Source organism: Cetorhinus maximus, chromosome 17 (assembly GCF_964194155.1).
Source record: "Cetorhinus maximus chromosome 17, sCetMax3.hap1.1, whole genome shotgun sequence".
Classification (NCBI taxonomy): domain Eukaryota; kingdom Metazoa; phylum Chordata; class Chondrichthyes; order Lamniformes; family Cetorhinidae; genus Cetorhinus; species Cetorhinus maximus.
In genome coordinates, this window is record NC_135895.1 from 1,485,841 (window position 1) to 1,506,660 (window position 20,820).

Consider the following 20,820-nt stretch of genomic DNA (forward strand, 5'->3'; position numbering starts at 1 on the left):
CAATATTTATCCCTCAATCAACGTTAGTAATCACGGACTACCTGTACTTGGTTATGATTGCTGGGATCTTGCTGTGCACAATTATTCGATTGATTTCCTATATTACAACAGTGACTGAACTTCAAAAGCACTTCATTTGCTGCACCGCATTTTGTGAGACCCTGAGGCAGTGGCGGGTGCTATCGAAAGGAAAGTCTTTGTTCACTGACCAAATCCCAGCTGCCAAATCCCTAAATCACTGAAGCAATTTACCTCCTTGGTCAGGTACGCGGGAGCAATGGACCGACTGCAGGCCGAGAAAGAGCTTATCAACCGTGAAAACAGTACATTCCTCATCCGGCAGAGAGTGAAGGAGTTGGGAGAATATGCCATCAGTATCAAGTGAGTTGTTGCTGACTCTGTATTAGCTTTCTGACAGGGTAACTGTGTTATTGTTTTCATATCTTCCCTCTCGAGATTAAATTAGCAACAGGGCCATTGGAAGATGAGCGGATAAGCTGTGGCTGAGAGAGAGAAATGGTCAAAGTTTCAAATAATGATTTTACCTTGATTCTTACTGAAACTGATAAAATGAAGATTTCACTGGAGCCTGGAGTTAAGAAACACTTTGAGACCGCACTGCGTTAAACAGGATTGTATTCTCGTGCTGACACCCTTTGGCATCTTCTCTTTGCTGCTGTCATTTGCCTTCTGGCCATCTCCAGATGATGTTACTCACGCAGAGAACTGACAGAAAGCTGTTCAGCCTTGCTCACCTGAGATCCAAGACAAAGGTAGGCCAAGTCCCCATCAGAGAGTCGCTGTACGCTGACATTGCTACACTAACATTTCATACTGAGAAACACCTTCAGCGGCAAATGGACAGATTCTCTCACTCCTGTAAAGGGCTTGATTTGACCATCAGCATCAGAAAGTCAAATGTCATGGTCCAGGGTGTTGCCATCCCGCCATCGACCAGCATTGACAATGTGACACTGGAGGCTGTGGTCTCAGCTCCACAGTCACCAGCAATCTGTCACTTGATGCTGAGATCAACATGTGCATCGCAAAAGTTGCAGCTGTTCTGTCCAAGCTGAGGGAGAGAGTGTGGAACAACAGCAACCTGAGTAGGAACACCAAACTGCGAGTCTAGTGAGCCTGTGTCCTCAGCACAGCCCCCTACAATGGTGAGACCTGGACAACATGTGCTGGACAGGAGAAAAAGCTGAACAGTTTCCACCTTCGCTGTCTCAGACGTATCCTCAGCATCCCTTGAGAGGACAAGGTCTTTGACTCAGAGATCTAGGGACATGGTCACTCCGTATACGGGGATAGAGCAGGAAAATGGGGTTGAACTGGAAGATCAGCCATGGTCTAGTTGAATGGGGGAGCAGGCTGGAGGGGCGGAATGGCCTGCTCCTATTTGCTATGCTCCTCTTTTCCAGCAGCTTTCACTCATTGTTAAGCCACTGACTTCTGTCCTGGTTCAGCCACATTCATCAGGATGACAGACGGACACTCAAAGGCCTTTTTTTGCGGTGAACTGACCACTGGGTCACGTCCATACCCTCGCTACAAGGACACATGCACGCGGGATATGAAGATGTCCGACATTGACACTGACAACTGGGAGGCAGTCGCTGACGGCCATGACCTCTGGGGGCCGACTGTTTAGAAGGACATTGGAAGAGGTGGAGGAGAAACCAAAAGCTCATCTGGCCAAGAAGAGGGGCCCAGAGAAAACAGAGGCCGGAGAATCGTGCACCTTCTCAGCCCCACTGTCCCCCTCCGCAGCAAATGTGGCAGAGACTCTCCCCCACCCCCACCCCCACCCCCATGGCAGAAACTCCCCCCCACCCCCACCCCCATGGCAGGGTCTCCCCCCCACCCCCACCCCCATGGCAGGGTCTCCCCCCCACCCCCACCCCCATGGCAGAAACTCCCCCCCACCCCCACCCCCACCCCCATGGCAGAAACTCCCCCCCACCCCCACCCCCATGGCAGGGTCTCCCCCCCACCCCCACCCCCATGGCAGAAACTCCCCCCCACCCCCACCCCCACCCCCATGGCAGAAACTCCCCCCCACCCCCACCCCCATGGCAGGGTCTCCCCCCCACCCCCACCCCCATGGCAGGGTCTCCCCCCCACCCCCACCCCCACCCCCATGGCAGGGTCTTCCCCCCACCCCCACCCCCATGGCAGGGTCTCCCCCCCACCCCCACCCCCATGGCAGAAACTCCCCCCCACCCCCACCCCCATGGCAGGGTCTCCCCCCCACCCCCACCCCCATGGCAGAAACTCCCCCCCACCCCCACCCCCACCCCCATGGCAGGGTCTCCCCCCCACCCCCACCCCCATGGCAGGGTCTCCCCCCCACCCCCACCCCCACCCCCATGGCAGGGTCTCCCCCCCACCCCCACCCCCATGGCAGAAACTCCCCCCCACCCCCACCCCCATGGCAGAAACTCCCCCCCACCCCCACCCCCATGGCAGAAACTCCCCCCCACCCCCACCCCCATGGCAGGGTCTCCCCCCCACCCCCACCCCCATGGCAGGGTCTTCCCCCCACCCCCACCCCCATGGCAGGGGGGGCCTCCTGAGTCACACCAGGCGATGCTTAACACAGAGTTCACCACCACCACCACGGCACAAACCATCGACTTACAAGACAAAAGGATGTCACTACCAGCTGAGAAGAGTGGGTAGTGCCAAAGGACTGGTGGGCAACTAATGTTCTTCCCATGTACAAAAAAAAGAACAAAACCTGGGAACAGTCGACCAGACAGTTTAACATCAGCGATAGGAACAATACTGGAGTCTGTACTAAAAGAAGCAACAGAAGAACATCTAAAACAAAAAAATTACAAGTTAATGGATGAAGTATACTAGGTAATGTCATATAGTTGGATTTTCAAAGGCCTTTGATAAGATACAACATTGTAGGCTCATGACAAAGATTAGAGCCTATGGAAAACTAGCTGAATGGACAGAAAATTGGCCAATAGAAAGTGGAGATTAGAGGGAAAGGATAACAATTCAGATTGGAGAAGGTTAAAGGACGTATTCCACAAGGGTCAGTGCTGAAATCAAACTTATTCATAATTTACATCCATAATTTGGATTTAGAAATAAGTAACACAATATCAAAATGTCCCTATGATGCCAAACTGTTGAAGAGTTGCTAATCCAGGGTAAAGTGCTGCATAACACAAGAGACATTAGGACATTTACAGCCTGGGCTGTTAAATAGCAAAAGCACGTTAATGGTGAGATGATGCACCTCGTTAGGGAAAATATAATCACCGACAACATTGAAAATAAGAAACTAAAAGGGTTTGAAGAGCAAAGGGATCTAAGGATACAAGTGAACTAATCATTCTCCACGTGATATCAGGAAACAGCTGAAGACACTGGGTACTGCAAAGACTATGGGCCCTGAAGTACTGACGATTTGTGCTCCAGAACTTGCCACGCCCCTAGCCAAGCTGTTCCAGTACAGCTACAACACTGGCATCAACCCGGCTATGTGCAAAATTTCCCAGGTATGTCCTGTAAACAAAAAGCAGGACAAATACAACCTGGCCAATGACCACCCCTTCAGTCTAATCTTGATCATCAGTAAAGTAATGGAAGGGGTCATCAACAGTGCTATCAAGCGGCACTTGCTTAGCAATAACATTGCTAATCCCAGTTCATTGATGCTCAGTTTGGGTTCTACCAGGGCCACTCAGCTCCTGACCTCATTACAGTCTTGGTTCAAATGTGGAAAAAAAGAGCTGAACTCCCGAGGTGAGGTGAGAGTGACTGCCCTTGACATCAGGGCAGCATTTGACCAAGTGTGGCATCAAGGAACCCTTACAAAACTGGAGTCAATGGAAATTGGGGGAAATCCTCTGCTGGTTGGAGTCATACCCAGCACAAAGGAAGATGGTTGTGGATGTTGGAGGTCAGTCATCTCAGCTTCTGGACATCAGTGCAGGAGTTATTCAGGGTAGTGTCAGGGCCCAACCATCTTCAGCTGCTTCATCAATGACCTTCCTTCCATCATAAGGTCAGAAGTGGGGATGTTCTCTGATGATTGCACAATGTTCAGCACCATTCATGACTCCTCAGATACTGAAGCAGTCCATGTCCAAATGCAGCAAGACCTGGACAATATCCAAGCTTGGGCTAACGAGTGGCAAGTAACATTCGCACTACACAAGTGTCAGGCAATGACCATCTCCAACAAGAGAGAATCCAACATCATCTCTTGATGTTCAATGGCATTACCATTACTGAATCCCCCACTGTCAACATCCTGGGGGTTACCATTGACCAGGAGCTGAACTAGACTAGCCATATAAATACTATGGCTATAAAAGCAGGTCAGAGGCTGGGAATCCTGCAGCGAGTAACTCACCTACTGACTCCCCAAAGCCCATCCACCATCTACAATGCACAAGTCAGGAGTGTGATGGAATACTCCCCACTTGCCTGGATGAGTGCAGCTCCCACAACACTCAAGAAGCTTGACACTGTCCAGGACAAAGCAGCCCGCTTGATTGGCACCATATCCACAAACATTCACTCCCTCCACCACCGACGCACAGTGACAGCAGTGTGTACCATCTACAAGATGCACTGCAGGAATTCACCAAGGCTCCTTAGACAGCACCGTCCAAACACATGACCACTACCATCTAGAAGGACAAGGGCAGCAGATAGATGGGAACACCACCACCTGGAAGTTCCCCTCCAAGTCACTCACCATCCTGACTTGAAAATATATCGCTGTTCCTTCACTGTCGCTGGGTCAAAATCCTGGAACTCCCTTCCTAACAGCACTGTGGATGTACCTACACCACATGGACTGCAGCGGTTCAAGAAGGCAGCTCACCACCACCTTCTCAAGGGCAACTAGGGATGGGCATTAAATGCTGGCCCAGCCAGCGAAGCCCACATCCCGTGAATGAATAAAAAATAAAAGCAGAATTGTAGATTAGCAAAGAATTAATGATGTGAATAAGACATTAGGATTTATTTCTCAGGGCCTAGAATTCAAATGTAGTGAAGTTACATTGAACTTATCTAAGACTCGTGCCACACTGCGCTTAGAGGTCTGTGCGCAGTTCGAGTCTCCACACTATAAAAAGAAATAGATGCATTGGAGGACATGCAAAAAAAGAATTTTAAACGTGATACCAAAGATTACAGCTATCGAGAGAGATTAAAGTGGTTGGGGTTTTTATTTGAGAAAAGAGAAGACTTAAAGGGCACCTGATAGGGATCTTTAAAATTGTGAATGGGTTAGACAGCGGAGATGTAGGGAGAATGTTTCCACCTGTCGGAGAATCTAAAACTAAGGGTCATAGATACTAGATAGTTCCTAATAAATCCATTCGGAAAATATGGAGGCATTTCTTTATTTAGAAAGTGGTTACAATGTAGGATTTGCTATTGCAGGAAGTGAATGAAGTAAAATAGCTTAGATATTTTCAACAAGTAACTAGACAAGTACAGGAGAGAGGAGGGAATAGAAAGATAAACTGAAAGGCTAAAATTAGGTAGTTGGAATGGGAGGGGACTTGTGTGGAGTGTGAACAGCAGCACAGGCCAGTTGGACTGAATGGCCTGTCTCTGTGCTGTAGACTCAATATCTGGACACCTGGACAACAGTGTGAGGCAGTGGAAGAGTTTGCAGTGTGATTAAAAAGCCTGACAGTGTAATGAGATTATTGTTTTTGTATCATCACATGACCCTGTCTGTTTCATATCCATTTCTCAATCTCTGAGCAGGTACAACAATGAGGTGAAACACATCAAAATTATTTCCAGAGATTCGTCTTTTCACATTACAGAAAACAAAAGGTTCCATGGTTTAACCGTGAGTAATCTTCACATTGAAATACTTGGCTTCAAAAAGAATTCTTTATGTGTATTTATTCTCAAAATGTGGGAGTCGCTGGCTGGGCCAGCATTTATTGCCCATCCCTAATTGCCCTTGAGAAGGTGGTGGTGAGCTGCCTTCTTGAACCGCTGCAGTCCATGTGGTGTAGGTACACCCACAGTGCTGTTAGGGAGGGAGTTCCAGGATTTTGACCCAGCGATCGGGAAGGAACGGCCGATATATTTCCAAGTCAAGAACGGCAATTCAACTCTGATTGGTTGAGGCATTGTCATGGGGAGTGTCCCAGGGAACAGTTGTCACCCATGTTTTTGTTTAATTACACAATGCCTGGACATAGTCTTTCTGTTTGCAGAGGACGGGTCCCTATCGCTTCGAACAAATGTAAGTGAGTACATTGTGAGCCTGACTGATAACCTTAACCTGGTTGTTCGTGTGGGAAATGGCGATAGATTGGGAAATGTTGATGCACAAAGGGACCTGGGTGTCCTTGTACACCAGTCACTGAAAGCAAGCATGCAGGTGCAGCAAGCAGTTAAGAAGGCAAATGGTATGTTGGCCTTCATTGCGAGAGGGCTTGAGTACAGGAGCAAGGATGTCTTACTGCAGCTGTACAGGGCCTTGGTGAGACCACACCTGGAGTATTGTGTGCAGTTTTGGTCTCCTTACCTAAGAAAGGATATACTTGCCATTGAGGGAATGCAACAAATGTTCACCAGAATGATTTCTGGCATTACAGGTTTGTCAAATGACAATAGATTGGGCCGACTAGACCTTTATTCACTGGAGTTTAGAAGAATGAGAGGGGATCTCATTTTAAACGTATAAAATTCTGACAGGAATGGACAGACTGGATGCAGGGATGATGTTTCCTCTGGCTTGAGGGCCTAGAACAAGGGGTCACAGTTTCAGGATACGGGGTAGACCATTTAGGACTGAGATGAGGAGAAACACCTTCACTCAGAGGGTGGTGAACCTGTGGAATTCTCTACCACAGAGGCTGTGGAGGCTAAGCCACTGAATATATTTAGGAAGGACTTAGACAGGTTTCTAGATTCTAAAGGCCACAAGGGGTATGGGGGGAAACAGTGGGGGTCTGGTGTTGAGATAGAGGATCAGCCAAGATCATATTGGATGGCGGAGCAGGCTCAAAGGGCCGAATGGCCTACTCCTGCTGGTAGTTTCTATGCTTATATGATTAACAATAAAAACAAAGGGAACATGAAGAAAAGTATTTTAATGCAATAACTGCTTATGGTCTGAAATGCACTGCCTGAAAAGGTGGGACAGGCAGGTTCAATCAAGGTTTCCAGAAGATAATTGGATAAAATACTGAAGGAAACAAAGAAATGCAGGGTAACTGGAATTGGGCAGGGAAGTGGAACTAACTGGATTATTCTTGTGCAGTGCTGGCACAGGTTCGATGGGCTGAATGGCCTCCTTCTGTGTTGTAACCAGTCTATGTGTAATTCTTGACACACTCGGGATTGTCAGTAAGTGAAGTGCTGTCCAATCGTGGAATCACATCTGATGTTGGACCCTATATTCTGAGTTTAACAGCCACAGACAGGTTGAGTACAGTTAGTACTCTGCCTATTGCAAATAACCGATGGGATGTGCTGTTTGAACGATCCACCAGTCATTGGGACATACAGTCTACATACCTGGCATCACACTGCCACTGAAATTCACATACATTACTCCTTTTTCTGGCAGGCAGAACATCCTTTTGACTTGAAGGCAGCATCCTCTTAGTAGAAAACACCATCTGTGTTGTCACTGCATAGGAGCAGCGTGAAACACTTAGCTTCACCTGCTGCCCACATTTTTGAGATACCTTAACCTTCCAAAGTAATTTGAGGTAGACTGGGTCTGAAAATGGTGGCCTTAGGCCTGTTCATGAGTTTGCGCGATATACAGTGAATGGGTCTGATGCCAGCCATGCAGCATATATATCCCAACCACGGCTGGATTATATTAAACTGCACTTCCCTTTGAGTACTAACCACACTCAACCAGTCCATACTTGCAAAACTCAGAACATAGTGTGCAACATTAGATGTGATTCCACGATTAGACAGCACTTACTGAACACTCCCGGGTTTGCTAAGAATTACACTGACAAACAATTTATGGTTATCTGTCAGGCTCACAATGTGACTCATTTATGCTTTTTCGAAGCTATAGGGACCTGTTGTCTGCCAGCAGAGAGAATATCTCCAGGCATTGTGTCGAACTCAATTAAACAAATGCTTGGGGGGATAGTTGCATTCCTGATGCATTCCCCATGGCAACGACTTGACCAATCAGAGTCAACTTGCCTTGTTTGAATTTGATCAAAAGCTTGGGGGTATCACGGAATCTTTAAAGTGCAGAAGGAGGCCATTAAGCCCATCGAGTCTGCACTGATTCTCTGAAAGAGCATTCCACCTAGTCCCACTCCCCTGCCTTATCCCCGTAACCTTGCACATTCTCTCTTTTCAGGTAGCAATCCAGTTCCCTTCTGAATACCTCGATCGAACCTGCCTCCACCACCCTTTCAGGGAGTTCGTTCCAGACTCCAACCATCCTCTGGGTGAAAAGATTTTCCTCACATCACATTTACCCCTTTTGCCAATTATTTTGAATCTGTGCTCTCTAGTTCTTGATGCTCTCTTGAGTGGGAACAGTTTCTCACTATTTACCCTGTCCATACCCCTCAGGATTTTGAATACCTCCATCAAGTCTCCTCTCAGCCTCCTTTTCTCCAAGGAAAACAGTCCCAACCTCTCCAATCTATCCTCATAGCTACAGTTCTTTAACCTGGGAATTATTCTTATAAATGGTGCATTCTCCAAGACAACACCTCAACCAATCAGAGTTGACTTGCTGCCCAATCAGCACCCTTTGCTCATGCAGTATAAATTGTTGTTTGCTTTGAAACTTGGTATTCTTGCACCTGTCCTGATGAGTCCAAGACCAAAAGCTTCAACAGCACGGCCAGAATTTTACAGCCCTATCGCGGTGGGGACGGGGCCATAAAATGCTGCGAGGCATTCTAAACTCCATTGGCTTCGGCAGGACTGTAAAATCCCGCTGGCGTAAAATTCCGCCCCATGTCTCTTTTTTCAACAAAGCTGATGCAGTGATTAAAACAACAAAATGAATTTGAACAAGAAGGTGGTCCCAACACGGGGGGCAGTGCCACTAACTGGACAACGCTGGCACACTCACCCTGGGATGAATAGTCTCGTTCTGGTGCTGTATTCTTCCACATTTTTATAAGATTTCTCGGTGATTCCACAGATTATTAACCTGCATGTTCTTTATTAACAGGAACTTGTAGACTATTATAAATATCATTCACTGAAAGAGGGTTTTCGCTCCTTGGACACAACTCTCCAGTACCCCTACAAAGACCCCGAGGACGTCTCAGGTCACAGAGCTCACCGAGGCCGGGGTCACTGTGAGTACTCATACACTGCTCCATTTCCCTACACTGCTTGGCAACAGTGAGTAAAACAATTCAGATGTTAGAATCTTTTAAACTGGATCATGTCGGCCATGAGCAGCTGTCTCACTGTGTCCGGAACAGACGATCCAGAGAACACAGCCTGAGCTTGACGGGGAAATTTAAAACTAATCTGGGGAAACAGTATTTCAGTGAGTGGGTGATTAATCTATCAAACAGGTTCACTAGGGACAGGGTGGAAGCTGTTAGTGTTGATTCATTCAAATGGAGATGAGGGAGATTTCTCCCAGAAAATAACATTTTGGGCTCCGGTATCTGACTAATTGGAGACCTGACGTGTGGTGAGTGGAGTGAGTTTGGGAGGAACAGGTGACTTTGGCCCTATGGTTCCCAAAGCTCCCCCCACCCCCACTGGGGGTTTTCCTCACCTCATGTCTGGGGGTGTTGTAGACTCACCGACAGAGATCGATCACTGTGATTGGTCAATAACTCCATTCTCATTGGATCATGTGACTACCAGGATAGTAGATGGTGAACAGGGTGGACTCTGGGATTGTTCTAGTCTCACAACTCGTCTGTTCCTATCTTCACAAAAAGCACAGTCACCAATGGTGGAACAATTACAATCAGGAACGTTCAAGAGGCCAGAATTGGAGGATATCTCAAGGGTTGTAGGGCCGGAGGTGGTTGCAGAGATGAAAGTGGGGTTGAGGCCATGGAGGGATTTGCATAATGAGGAGAATTTTAAATTCAAGACAATGTGTACACAGGACAATGGTAAGGGAGAGCCGGAGAAGCCAGTGTAGAGACGCACATTTAAAATCAGCTATAATGCATAAAACACCATGAGTAGAGGGTGTAGTGTAACTGAATCGATCCCGTTCTGTCAGAAGTGAGCGTGTTTTCACTTGAGACTTTTATCTTGTGTGTTTATAATTAATTTCTTCTCTTTCATTCCTGTCTCAGCTGCTTCTGTGTTCTGTGGCTTTTCATTTGTAACTCCTGCCGGTTTCAGCTTCCTTCCTCCTTCCTCTACTCCATTCTGGTCAGGTACAGCTCGCTCAGTCCATTTTCTCCGTTGTTAATCTCTTGCCTTGTCAGATTGCCAGTGTTGTTTGTCAGGGAGTGATTAACCAGGCTCCAAAACGCAAAATGTATCGTCCAATTTCAGCCCAACAGGCAGGACATTCTCGCTCTCCCTGCCAGGCTCGGTCTCTCCGCAGCTAAACATACGCTCTCTCCATAGAACACGTTCCAGATTGTGCATTGTACAGACCGTGTTACACAGTCTGTGTTACACAGACTGTGTTACATAGACCGCGTTACACTGACCCTGTTACACTGACTTTGTTACACTGACCATATTACACTGACCGTGTTACACAGACCCTGTTACTCTGACCGTATTACACAGACCGCATTACACAGGCCGCGTTACACAGGCCATGTTACACAGGCCGCGTTACACAGGCCGCATTACACAGGCCGCGTTACACAGGCCGCATTACAAAGGCCGCGTTACAAAGGCCATGTTACACTGACCCCCTTATACAGACCCCTTTACACAGACCACGTTACATAGACCCTGTTGCACTGACCGTATTACACAGACCATGTTACGCAGACCTTGTTACACAGGCCGTGTTGCACAGGCTGTGTTACACAGGCCGCGTTACACTGACCATGTTTCACTGACCATGTTACACAGATCCTGTTACACTATTATCTGATGGTACAAGGAATAGGAAACATAGATTTGATATTTTGGGCAAGAGATACAGGGGGAATGTGGGGAAGAATTTTTTTTACACAGTGCGAGGTAATGACCTGGAACTGAATGTTCACGACGATGGTGGAAGGGGAGATAATTGATCATTTCAAAAGGAAATTCCTCACGCAGGGCGTCATATTTAAACTGCAGCCGCGCGCACCCTTCTCAATGCTTACAGCCCAGGGCTGCTGTGGTGAAGACGTGACCCCAAAAGCCAAGAAGAGTTCAGCCCCCTGATTCAGTGACGCATTCCCTGTGACACTTTCTGGATGGCTTGGAGCCTCCCCAGCGATGTCCTCCACCCACACTCTGGTCACAGGAAGTCTATCAGTCTCACCACTCTGGCTTTGGAAGCAGTGCCAGTGGGGATCAGTGCCAACTCTGCACACAGGAGGTCGGCCATCCAGTGCAGAAAGAGGGTGAATGATCCTATCCATGCCCCCAGGGTAAAGCAACCATCTCATCCCTCTAAACTCACACACTCACACGCCCATCACACATTCACTGGCATCTCACTCACTGCCAGCTCAAGGGACATCACCACTCACTATCTCACACTCACCCTCACATCTCCATCTGGCCTCATCTCCTCTGGAGGCTGCCTCCTCAGTCCTCACCATCCTGAGGCCACTTGCACAGATCAACAGGTGTCCCCCCACACACACCCTGGGATACCCCCCTTCCCCTGTACAGCCCTCACCCAGCAGCCATTGAAAAGCCACCCCCGCCTTACGGCTGGTCTGGTGGGTAGAGACCTGCCCGTGAGCCTCCCCTAACAGTGATGTGGAGCTGCCTGTGAATCCTGGCACTGAGACTGTGAGTGCTGCCCGAAGCCAGATAGGCAAATAAACCTCGAAACCCCGAGGGAAGTGCAGCTCACCCGGTGCACGTCGCTTATGTACAGTTGTGAAACACGTCCGGGTGCGATCAGGCCGATGTGGTGATCCAGTGTGGGGAGGGGGGTGTGGGGGATGATTCTGACAGGCAGGCAAGATAATGAGATGCAAATGCATTGAAATTAGGTTCCCGGCGTTGGACAGTGGGAAATGACAGTGACAGGCGGAGCCAGTGACAGGCGGAGCCAGTGACAGGCGGAGCCAGTGACAGGCGGAGCCAGTGACAGGCGGAGCCAGTGACAGGCGGAGCCAGTGACAGGCGGAGCCAGTGACAGGCGGAGAGGAAGATTGCAAACTGGATCCACAACAGTGTCAAACCGATTTTTGGCCTTCTTGCCATGTTGTCCACTCACACCCGCCAATCACACCCAACGCCAACGGGAATGGAAAATTCCACCCTCAGTGTGTGTGGAAAGTAAACTTTCTGCTTGTTGTGTTCAATTCTCTCCACTCTGTAGATTCCCTTCCACAGAACAGGAGAGGGCAGTGTTACACACAGAATCTGCCTCCTGTTATACTTTGCCTGGTCTTTTGAAGCAGATTCACGCCCAGATTCACAGTGAAAGACATTACATTGGTTCCCCTGGCTCCTCTTTATCCTGTATCCATCGAGACTCAGTGGGTAGCACCTCTCAGCTGTGAGTCAGAATGTTGTGGGTTCAAGCTGAACTCCAGGGGCTTATTATAGTACGGCACACGGGGGGGATATTCAGCCCATCGGACCTGTGCCAGCTCGCTTAAAGAACAAGCAGGTTAACCTGCTCCTTTGCCCTTTCCCCATCTCCCTGAAACTTTTTCTCCTTCAAGAATTCATCCAGTTTCCATTGAAGTTTCTATTGAAAGTGTATCCATGTCCCCATCAGGGAGTGCATTCTAAACTCTCATCACACATGGCATGGGAAAGGTTTTCCTCATGTTGTCTCTGGTATTTCTGCCAATCTCCTTAAACCCATGCCCTCTGCTCATCAACCCTCCTGCCAATGGAAACAATGGCCCAGAACTTCTGACCTTGGGATAGTCGGAGACTGGGCGCACCCCAGGATCTGCGCTACAGGACCCTTCAGAAGTCCCAACATGCTGACTCTGTGGGAATCGCCCTGGTAGTTTTAATTTACAATGGGCTATTCCCCTGCCCCCCGAGACCCTTCCAAAAGGTTTGCAGCTCTAAGTTAGAGTCGGAGACTTCGGACAGTTCCAAATTATTTACCTGGAAACTTACCCAGGAAACGTTAGACAGAAGAAAACCTTTAACCCAGGGTAACTATACAGTTAAACCTCCAATCACTCACACTGACCCCCTGACGCCCCATCGACCCCCTGGCTACCACCTCTTTCACCCTACACCACGTGAACCTCCTGACTACCTCCCCACTCCCTCCTTGACCCCAGACTAATGCCCCCGACCACCCAACTCCCCCCTGAACCGCCAACTCCCTCCTGACTCCCCCTCGACCCCCTGACCACCCCCTCTGACCCCCTGTACCCCTCCCGACACCCCCTTGCCTCCCGAATATACTTTAAACTACCTGCCACCCTACCCCCTACCCCCCCCCCCCGCACCTCCTCTTGTGGCTTTTTAAAGAAGCTTTGGCACATTTAAAGTACATAACAGGCGACGGTAAAGAGGGGGCTTGGTTTGTTGTCCCCTTGTGACCCAGAGCAATGAAGAAGCGGTTCCATTTCAGGTACACTCGCATTTCTGGAGAAGCCGGGATTGGATGTCCCGGCCGGAAATGTGGAGCTCCGGCCTGGGGGAGGAATGTAGGAGCAGAGTGGAAATCCGCTGGCAATTGCCGTTCTCAGAAGATTCAGGACAGTTTCTCTTCATTGACTCAAACTAAACTCTTCCTGAACCTCCTCCACATGAACTGAACTCCCTCACCCCTGCCCCGATTCTGGTCAATCCCCTCTGCCACCTCTCGAAAGCTTTTACATTCCTGAAGTGAGGAGCCCAGAATTAGACCCGACCCCCCCAGTTGGGGTCTAATCAGTGTTTTATATCAATTTCATATAACCTCCTACATCTTGTACCCGAAGCCTCTGTTTATAAAGCCCCAGGATCCCATGATCCTTAAGGACTGATTTGTTAACCTGTTCTGTCATCTTGAATGATTTGTGCACAATCGACCCCAGGCTTCTCTGCTCTTGTACCCCATTTAAAATTCAACCATTTCATTTGAACTGTCTCTCTTCATTCTCTCTACCAAAATGCATCATCTCACACTTTTCGGTGTTGAATTTGACCTTTTATTTATTAATTCATGGGGTGTGGGCATCGCTGGCTAGGCAAACAGTTATTGCCCATCCCTAGCTGCCCTTAAGAAGGTAGCAGTGAGCTGCCTTCTTGAACTGCTGCAGCCCATGCACTATAGGTACACCCACAGTGCCTTTAGAAAGGGAGTTCCACAATTTTGATCCAGCGACAGTGAAGGAACGGCAATATATTTCCAAGTCAGGATGGTGAGTGATTTGGAGGGGAACTTCCAGGTGGTGGTTTTCCCATGGGTCTACAGCTCTTGTCCTTCTAGATGGTAGTGGTTGTGAGTTTGGAAGGTGCTGTCTAAAGAGGCTTGGTGAATTCCTATAGTGTATCTTGTAGATGTTACACACTGCTGTCACTGTGTGTCGGTGGTGGAGGGAGTGAATGTTTGTGGATGTGGTACTGATCAAGCGAGGCTGCTTTGTCCTGAATGGTTTCAAGCTTCTTGAGTGTTGTGGGAGCTGCACTCATCCAGGCAAGTGGAGAATATTCCATCACACTCCTGACTTGTGCCTTGTATAGATGGTCGACAGGCTTTGGGGAGTCCGGAGGTGAGTTACTTGTGGCAGGATTCCTAGTTTCTGACCTGCTCTGGTAACCACAGTATTTATATGGCTAGTCCTGTTCAGTTTTTGGTCAATGGTAACTCCCAGGATGTTGATCATGGAGGATTCAGTGATGGTAATACCATTGAATGTCAAGGGGGGATGGTTAGATTCAATCTTGTTGGAGATGGTCATTGCCTGGCACTTGTGTGGTGCGAATGTTACTTGCCGCTTGTCAGCCCAAGCCTGGATATTGTCCAGGTCTTGCTGCATTTGGACATGGACTGCTTCAGTATCTGAGGAGTCGTGAATGGTGCTGAACATTGTTCAATCATCAGCAAACATCCCCACTTCTGACCTTATGATGGAAGGAAGGTCATTGATGAAGTAGCTGAAGATGGTTGGGCCGAGGACATTACCCTGAGGAACTCCTGCAGTGATGTCCTGAAGCTGAGATGACTGACCTCCAACATCTTCCTTTGCGCTCGGTATGACTCCAACCAGCGATGAGCTTTCCCCCTGATTCCCATTGACTCCAGTTTTGCTCGGGCTCCTTGATGCCACACTCAGTCAAATGCTGCCTTGATGTCAAGGGCAGTCACTTTCACCTCACCTCGGGAGTTCAGCTCTTTTTTCAATGTTTGAGCCCAGGCTGTAATGAGGTCAGGAGCTGAGTGACCCTGGCAGAACCCAAACTGGGCATCAATGAGCAGGTTATTGCTAAGTCGCTTGATAGCACTGTTGATGACCCCTTCCATTACTTTACTGATGATGGGGTGTGGACTGATGGGGCGGTAATTGGCCAGGTTGGATTTGTCCTGCTTTTTGTGTATGGGACATACCGGGGCAATTTCCCACATAGCCGGGTAGATGCCAGTGTTGTAACTGTACTGGAACAGCTTGTCTAGGGGCACAGCAAGTTCTGGAGCACAAGTCATCAGTACTATTGCCAAAGTGAATAAAATTGGCTGAAGACTGGCACCTGTGATGCTGGGGACCTCCAGAGGAGGCCGAGATGGATCATCCACTCGGCACTTCTGGCTGAAGATTGTAACAAATGCTTCAGCCTTATCTTTTACACTGATGTACTGGGCTCCCCCATCATTGAGGATGAGGATATTTGTGGAGCCACCTCATCCAGTGAGTTGTTTAATTGTCCACCATCATTCATGACCTGCCACCTGTCCACCCATCCCACCAGCCTGCTTATATCCTCCTGAAGCCTGTCCCCAGTTTCCTCACTGTTTACTACATGATCAAGTAAGTTAATAAATCACAAATTAAAGTTAGTCTCAGCAATGGTGACCCTGAAACTATTCTCAACTGTTGTAAAAACCCATCTGGTTCACTAATGCCCTTTAGGGAAGGAAATCTGCCGTCCTTACCCGGTCCGGCCTACATGTGACTCCAGACCCACAGCAATGTGGCTGACTCTCAACTGCCCTCTGAAATGTCCTAGCAAGACACTCAGCTCAAGGTCAATTGGGGATGGGCAACAAATGCTGGCCTTGCCAGTGATGCCCACATCCAACAAAAAAATAAAGGTCCCTGCGATCCTCAAATTTGGAAATTGTGTATTTGTATCAAAGTCATTAATGTATATCAAAATCAGATGTGCACCAATCACTGAACCCTGGGAACTCCCCTGGAAATAACTATTCAGCATGTCCTCTTACCTGCCGCTGAGTTAGTTTCATATCATTACTGCTACTAACCCTTTGATCCCTTGGGCTTTAATTTTGCTAATTAGCCTGTTGTCTGGCATTTTATCAAATGCCTTTCTCAGGTCGATGTTCACAACATCAAGTTTATTGGCCTCACACACACTCTCTGTTACATCATCAGAAAAATCAATTGAGTTAGTCAAAAGGATTACTCCTGAACAAATCCATGCTGGTTTTCTTTTTGGTTAAGTGGCTGTTATTTTTGTCCAGGATTATTATTTCTAAAAGCTCCCCTGGCATTGATGATAATTGGATTGGCCTACAATTCCCAAGTTTACCCTTCTCGCTGTTAGTTTACACAATGCTGTGTGTAACAATCCTCCAATTCTCTACCACCACCATTTATTTTTCATTTTCCATTCATGGGATGTGGGCTTCGCTGGCTGGACCAGCATTTATTGCCCATCCCTAATTGCCCTTGAGAAGGTGGTGGTGAGCTGCCTTCTTGAACCGCTGCAGTCCATGTGGTGTAGGTACACCCACAGTGCTGTTAGGGAGGGAGTTCCAGGATTTTGACCCAGCGACAGTGAAGGAATGGCGATATATTTCCAAGTCAGGATGGTGAGTGACTTGGAGGGGAACTTCCAGGCTGTGGTGTTCCCATGTGTCTGCTGCCCTTGTCCTTCTAGATGGCAGTGTTTGTGGGTTTGAAAGGTGCTGTCGAAGGAGCCTTGGTGAATTCCTGCACTGTATCTTGTAGACAGTTCACACTCCTGCTACTGTGCGTTGGTAGTGGAGGGAGTGAATATTTATGGATGTAATACTAATCAAGTGGACTGCTTTGTCCTGGATGGTGTCAAGCTTCTTCAGTGTTGTGGGAGCTGCACTCATCCAGGCAAGTGGGGAGTATTCCATCACTCTCCAGACTTGTGCCTTGTAGGTGGTGGACAGGCTTTGGGGAGTCAGGAGGTGAGTTACTCGTCGCAGGATTCCTAGCCTCTGACCTGCTCTTGTAGCCACAGTATTTATATGGCTAGTCCAGTTCAGTTTCTGGTCAATGGTAACCCCCAGGATGTTGATAGTGGGGGATTCAGTGATGGTATTGCCATTGAACATCAAGGGACAATGGTTGGATTCTCTCTTGTTGGAGATGGTCATTGCCTGACACTTGTGTGGTGCAAATGTTACTTGCCACTTGTCAGCCCAAGTTTGGATATTGTCCAGGTCTTGCTGCATTTGGACATGGACTGCTTCAGTATCTGAGGAGTCATGAATGGTGCTGAACATTGTGCAATCATCAGTGAACATCCCCACTTCTGACCTTATGATGGAAGGAAGGTCATTGATGAAGCAGCTGAAGATGGTTGGGCTGAGGACACTATCCTGAGGAACTCCTGCAGTGATGTCCTGGAGCTGAGATGACTGACCTCCAACAACCACAACCATCTTCCTTTGTGCTAGGTATGACTCCAACCAGTGGAGAGTTTTCCCCCTGATTCCCATTGACTCCAGTTTTGTTAGGGCTCCTTGATGCCACACTCGGTCAAATGCTGCCTTGATGTCAAGGGCAGTCACTCTCACCTCACCTCAAGAGTTCATTTCTTTTGTCCATGTTTGAACCAAGGCTGTAATGAGGTCAGGGGCTGAGTGGCCCTGGCAGAACCCAAACTGGGCATCAGTGAACAGGTTATTGCTAATCAAGTGCCGCTTGATAGCACTGTTGATGACCCCTTCCATTACTTTACTGATAATGGAGAGTAGACTGATGGGGCGTTAATTGGATTTGTTTGGATTTGGTTGGATTTGTCCTGCTTTTTGTGTACAGGACATACTCAGGCAATTTTCTACATTGCCAGGTAGATGCCAGTGTTGTAGCTGTACTGGAACAGCTTGGCTAGGGGTGGGGCAAGATCTGGAGCACAAGTCTTCAGTACTATTGCCGGAATATTGTTAGGGACCATAGCCTTTGTAGTATCCAGTGCCTTCAGCCATTTCTTGATATCATGTGGTGTGAATCGAATTGGCTGAAGAATTGGCATCTGTGATGCTGGGGACCTCCAGAGGAGGCTGAGATGGATCATCCACTCGGCATTTCTGGCTGAAGATTGTTGCAAATGCTTCAGCCTTATCTCTTGCACTGATGTGCTGGGCTCCCCTATCATTGAGGATGGGGATATTTGTGCAGCCTCCTCCTCCTGAGTTGTGTAATTGTCCACCACCATTCACAACTGGATGTGGCAGGACTGCAGAGCTTAGATCTGATCCGTTGATTGTGGAATCGCTTAGTCCATCGTTTGCTGCTTATGCTGTTTGGCATGCAAGTAATCCTGTGTTGTAGCTTCACCAGGTTGACACCTCATTTTTGGGTATGCCTGGTGCTGCTCCTGACATGCCCTCCTGCACTCTTCATTGAACCAGGGTTGATCCCCTGGCTTGATGGTAATGGTAGAGTGGGAGATATGCTGGGCCCTGAGGTTACAGATTGTGTTTGAGTTCAATTCTGCTGCTGCTGATGGCCCACAGCACCTCATGGATGCCCAGTCTTGAGCTGCTAGATCTGTTACAAAATCCATCCCATTTAGCACGGTGGTAGTGCCACACAACACGATGGAGGGTATCCTCAATGTGAAGGTGAGACTTTGTCTCCACAATGACTGTGCGGTGGTCTCTCCTACCGATACTGTCATGGACAGATGCATCTGCAGCAGGCAGGTTGGTGAGGATGAGGTCAAATATGTTTTTCCCTCTTGTTTGTTCCCTCACCACGAGCTCACACTCTTGGTGATGGACATTGAAGTCCCCCACCCAGAGTACATTCTATGTCCTTGCCACCCTCAGTGCTTCCTCCAAGTGGTGTTCAACATGGAGGGGCACTGATTCATCAGCTGAGGGAGGGTTGCCACTGATAATCAGGAGAAAGTGTCATTAGATACAGGTCTCTGAATTCCAAGGCATCCATGAGACTTCATGGCCCAGAACTTTTGATCACCAGAAGATCGTACCCCAGAGATATGCCCAAACATGTTGGGGGATGCTTTGGAACCCCCAAGCATTGACTAAACAAAAATTGCCCAGGAAATTTGGATTTCCCTCATTATTACAACATTATAGTTCTTGACTGTCTCTTTAACTTTGAAAATCTGCTCATCAAATTCATTCCCGCTGTTTGTTAACCTGGGAAATATATCTCCATAATGCAGGCTGACACTGAGCGAGTGCTGCACTGTCAGAGGGTCAGTACTGAGGGAGTGCTGCACTGTCAGAGGGTCAGTACTGAGGGAGTGCTGCACTGTCAGAGGGTCAGTACTGAGGGAGTGCTGCACTGTCAGAGGGTCAGTACTGAGGGAGTGCTGCACTGTCAGAAGGTCAGTACTGAGGGAGTGCTGCACTGTCAGAGGGTCAGTACTGAGGGAGTGCTGCACTGTCGGAGGGTCAGTACTGAGGGAGTGCTGCACTGTCAGAGGGTCAGTACTGAGGGAGTGCTGCACTGTCAGAGGGTCAGTACTGAGGGAGTGCTGCACTGTCAGAGGGTCAGTAGTGAGGGAGTGCTGCACTGTCAGAAGGTCAGTACTGAGGGAGTGCTGCACTGTCAGAAGGTCAGTACTGAGGGAGTGCTGCACTGTCAGAGGGTCAGTACTGAGGGAGTGCTGCACTGTCAGAGGTTCAGTACTGAGCGAGTGCTCTATGGGATGAGACATTAATCCTTCTAGCCTTTTGGGTGCCAGTAAAAGGTTGTTCCGCAGTATTTGAAGAGCGGGAGAGTTCTCGTACCTGTCCTGACCAATATTAATTCCTTATCCATGATCAATCAAACTAATTGCCTTGCTTTTAGCACATTGCTGTTCGTGGTGAGGGGTGCTATAGAAATGCAATCCTTTTCTTTGTTGTTGGCAGCTTTGACCCCGAAGGTGGTGGGCGTTGCAGTGGCTCAGTATGCCTTCTCAGCCAGAGACATGAGGGAACTGTCGCTTCAGGAGGGGGACATGGTGAAGATTTACAGCAAGAACGGATCCAATGGCTGGTGGCGAGGAGCTGTCAATGGGAGGGTGAGTCACACCGCATTGGGAATTGCCTTGACCAGGAGGAGGCTATTCAGCCCATCGTGCCTGTGCCAGCTCCTTTAAAGAACTATCCAATTAGTTCCACTGGTTTTGCTCCATAGCCCTGCGTACGTTAGTTCATGTGGAGAGACTGGAGAAGCTGGGATTGTTCTCCTTAGAGCAGAGAAAGTTAAGGGGGGAGATTTAATTGAGGTGTTCACAATCATGAAGATCTTTGATAGAGTAAATAAGGAGAAACTGTTTCCAGTGGCAGGAGAATCGGTAACCAGAGGGACACAGATTGAAGATAACTGGGGAGACGATGGC

At 48.4% G+C, this 20,820-nt stretch overlaps 1 protein-coding gene across 1 annotated transcript in view; it reads left to right on the forward strand.

The window, feature by feature from the left end:
- vav3a (vav 3 guanine nucleotide exchange factor a) overlaps positions 1–20,820 on the forward strand; it is a 190,641-nt gene that overhangs the window by 166,691 nt on the left and 3,130 nt on the right. Inside the window, 4 exon segments of the mRNA XM_078560624.1 lie at positions 265–381; positions 5,758–5,845; positions 9,182–9,311; positions 20,348–20,499. Coding sequence (XP_078416750.1) covers positions 265–381; positions 5,758–5,845; positions 9,182–9,311; positions 20,348–20,499 — 487 coding nt within the window.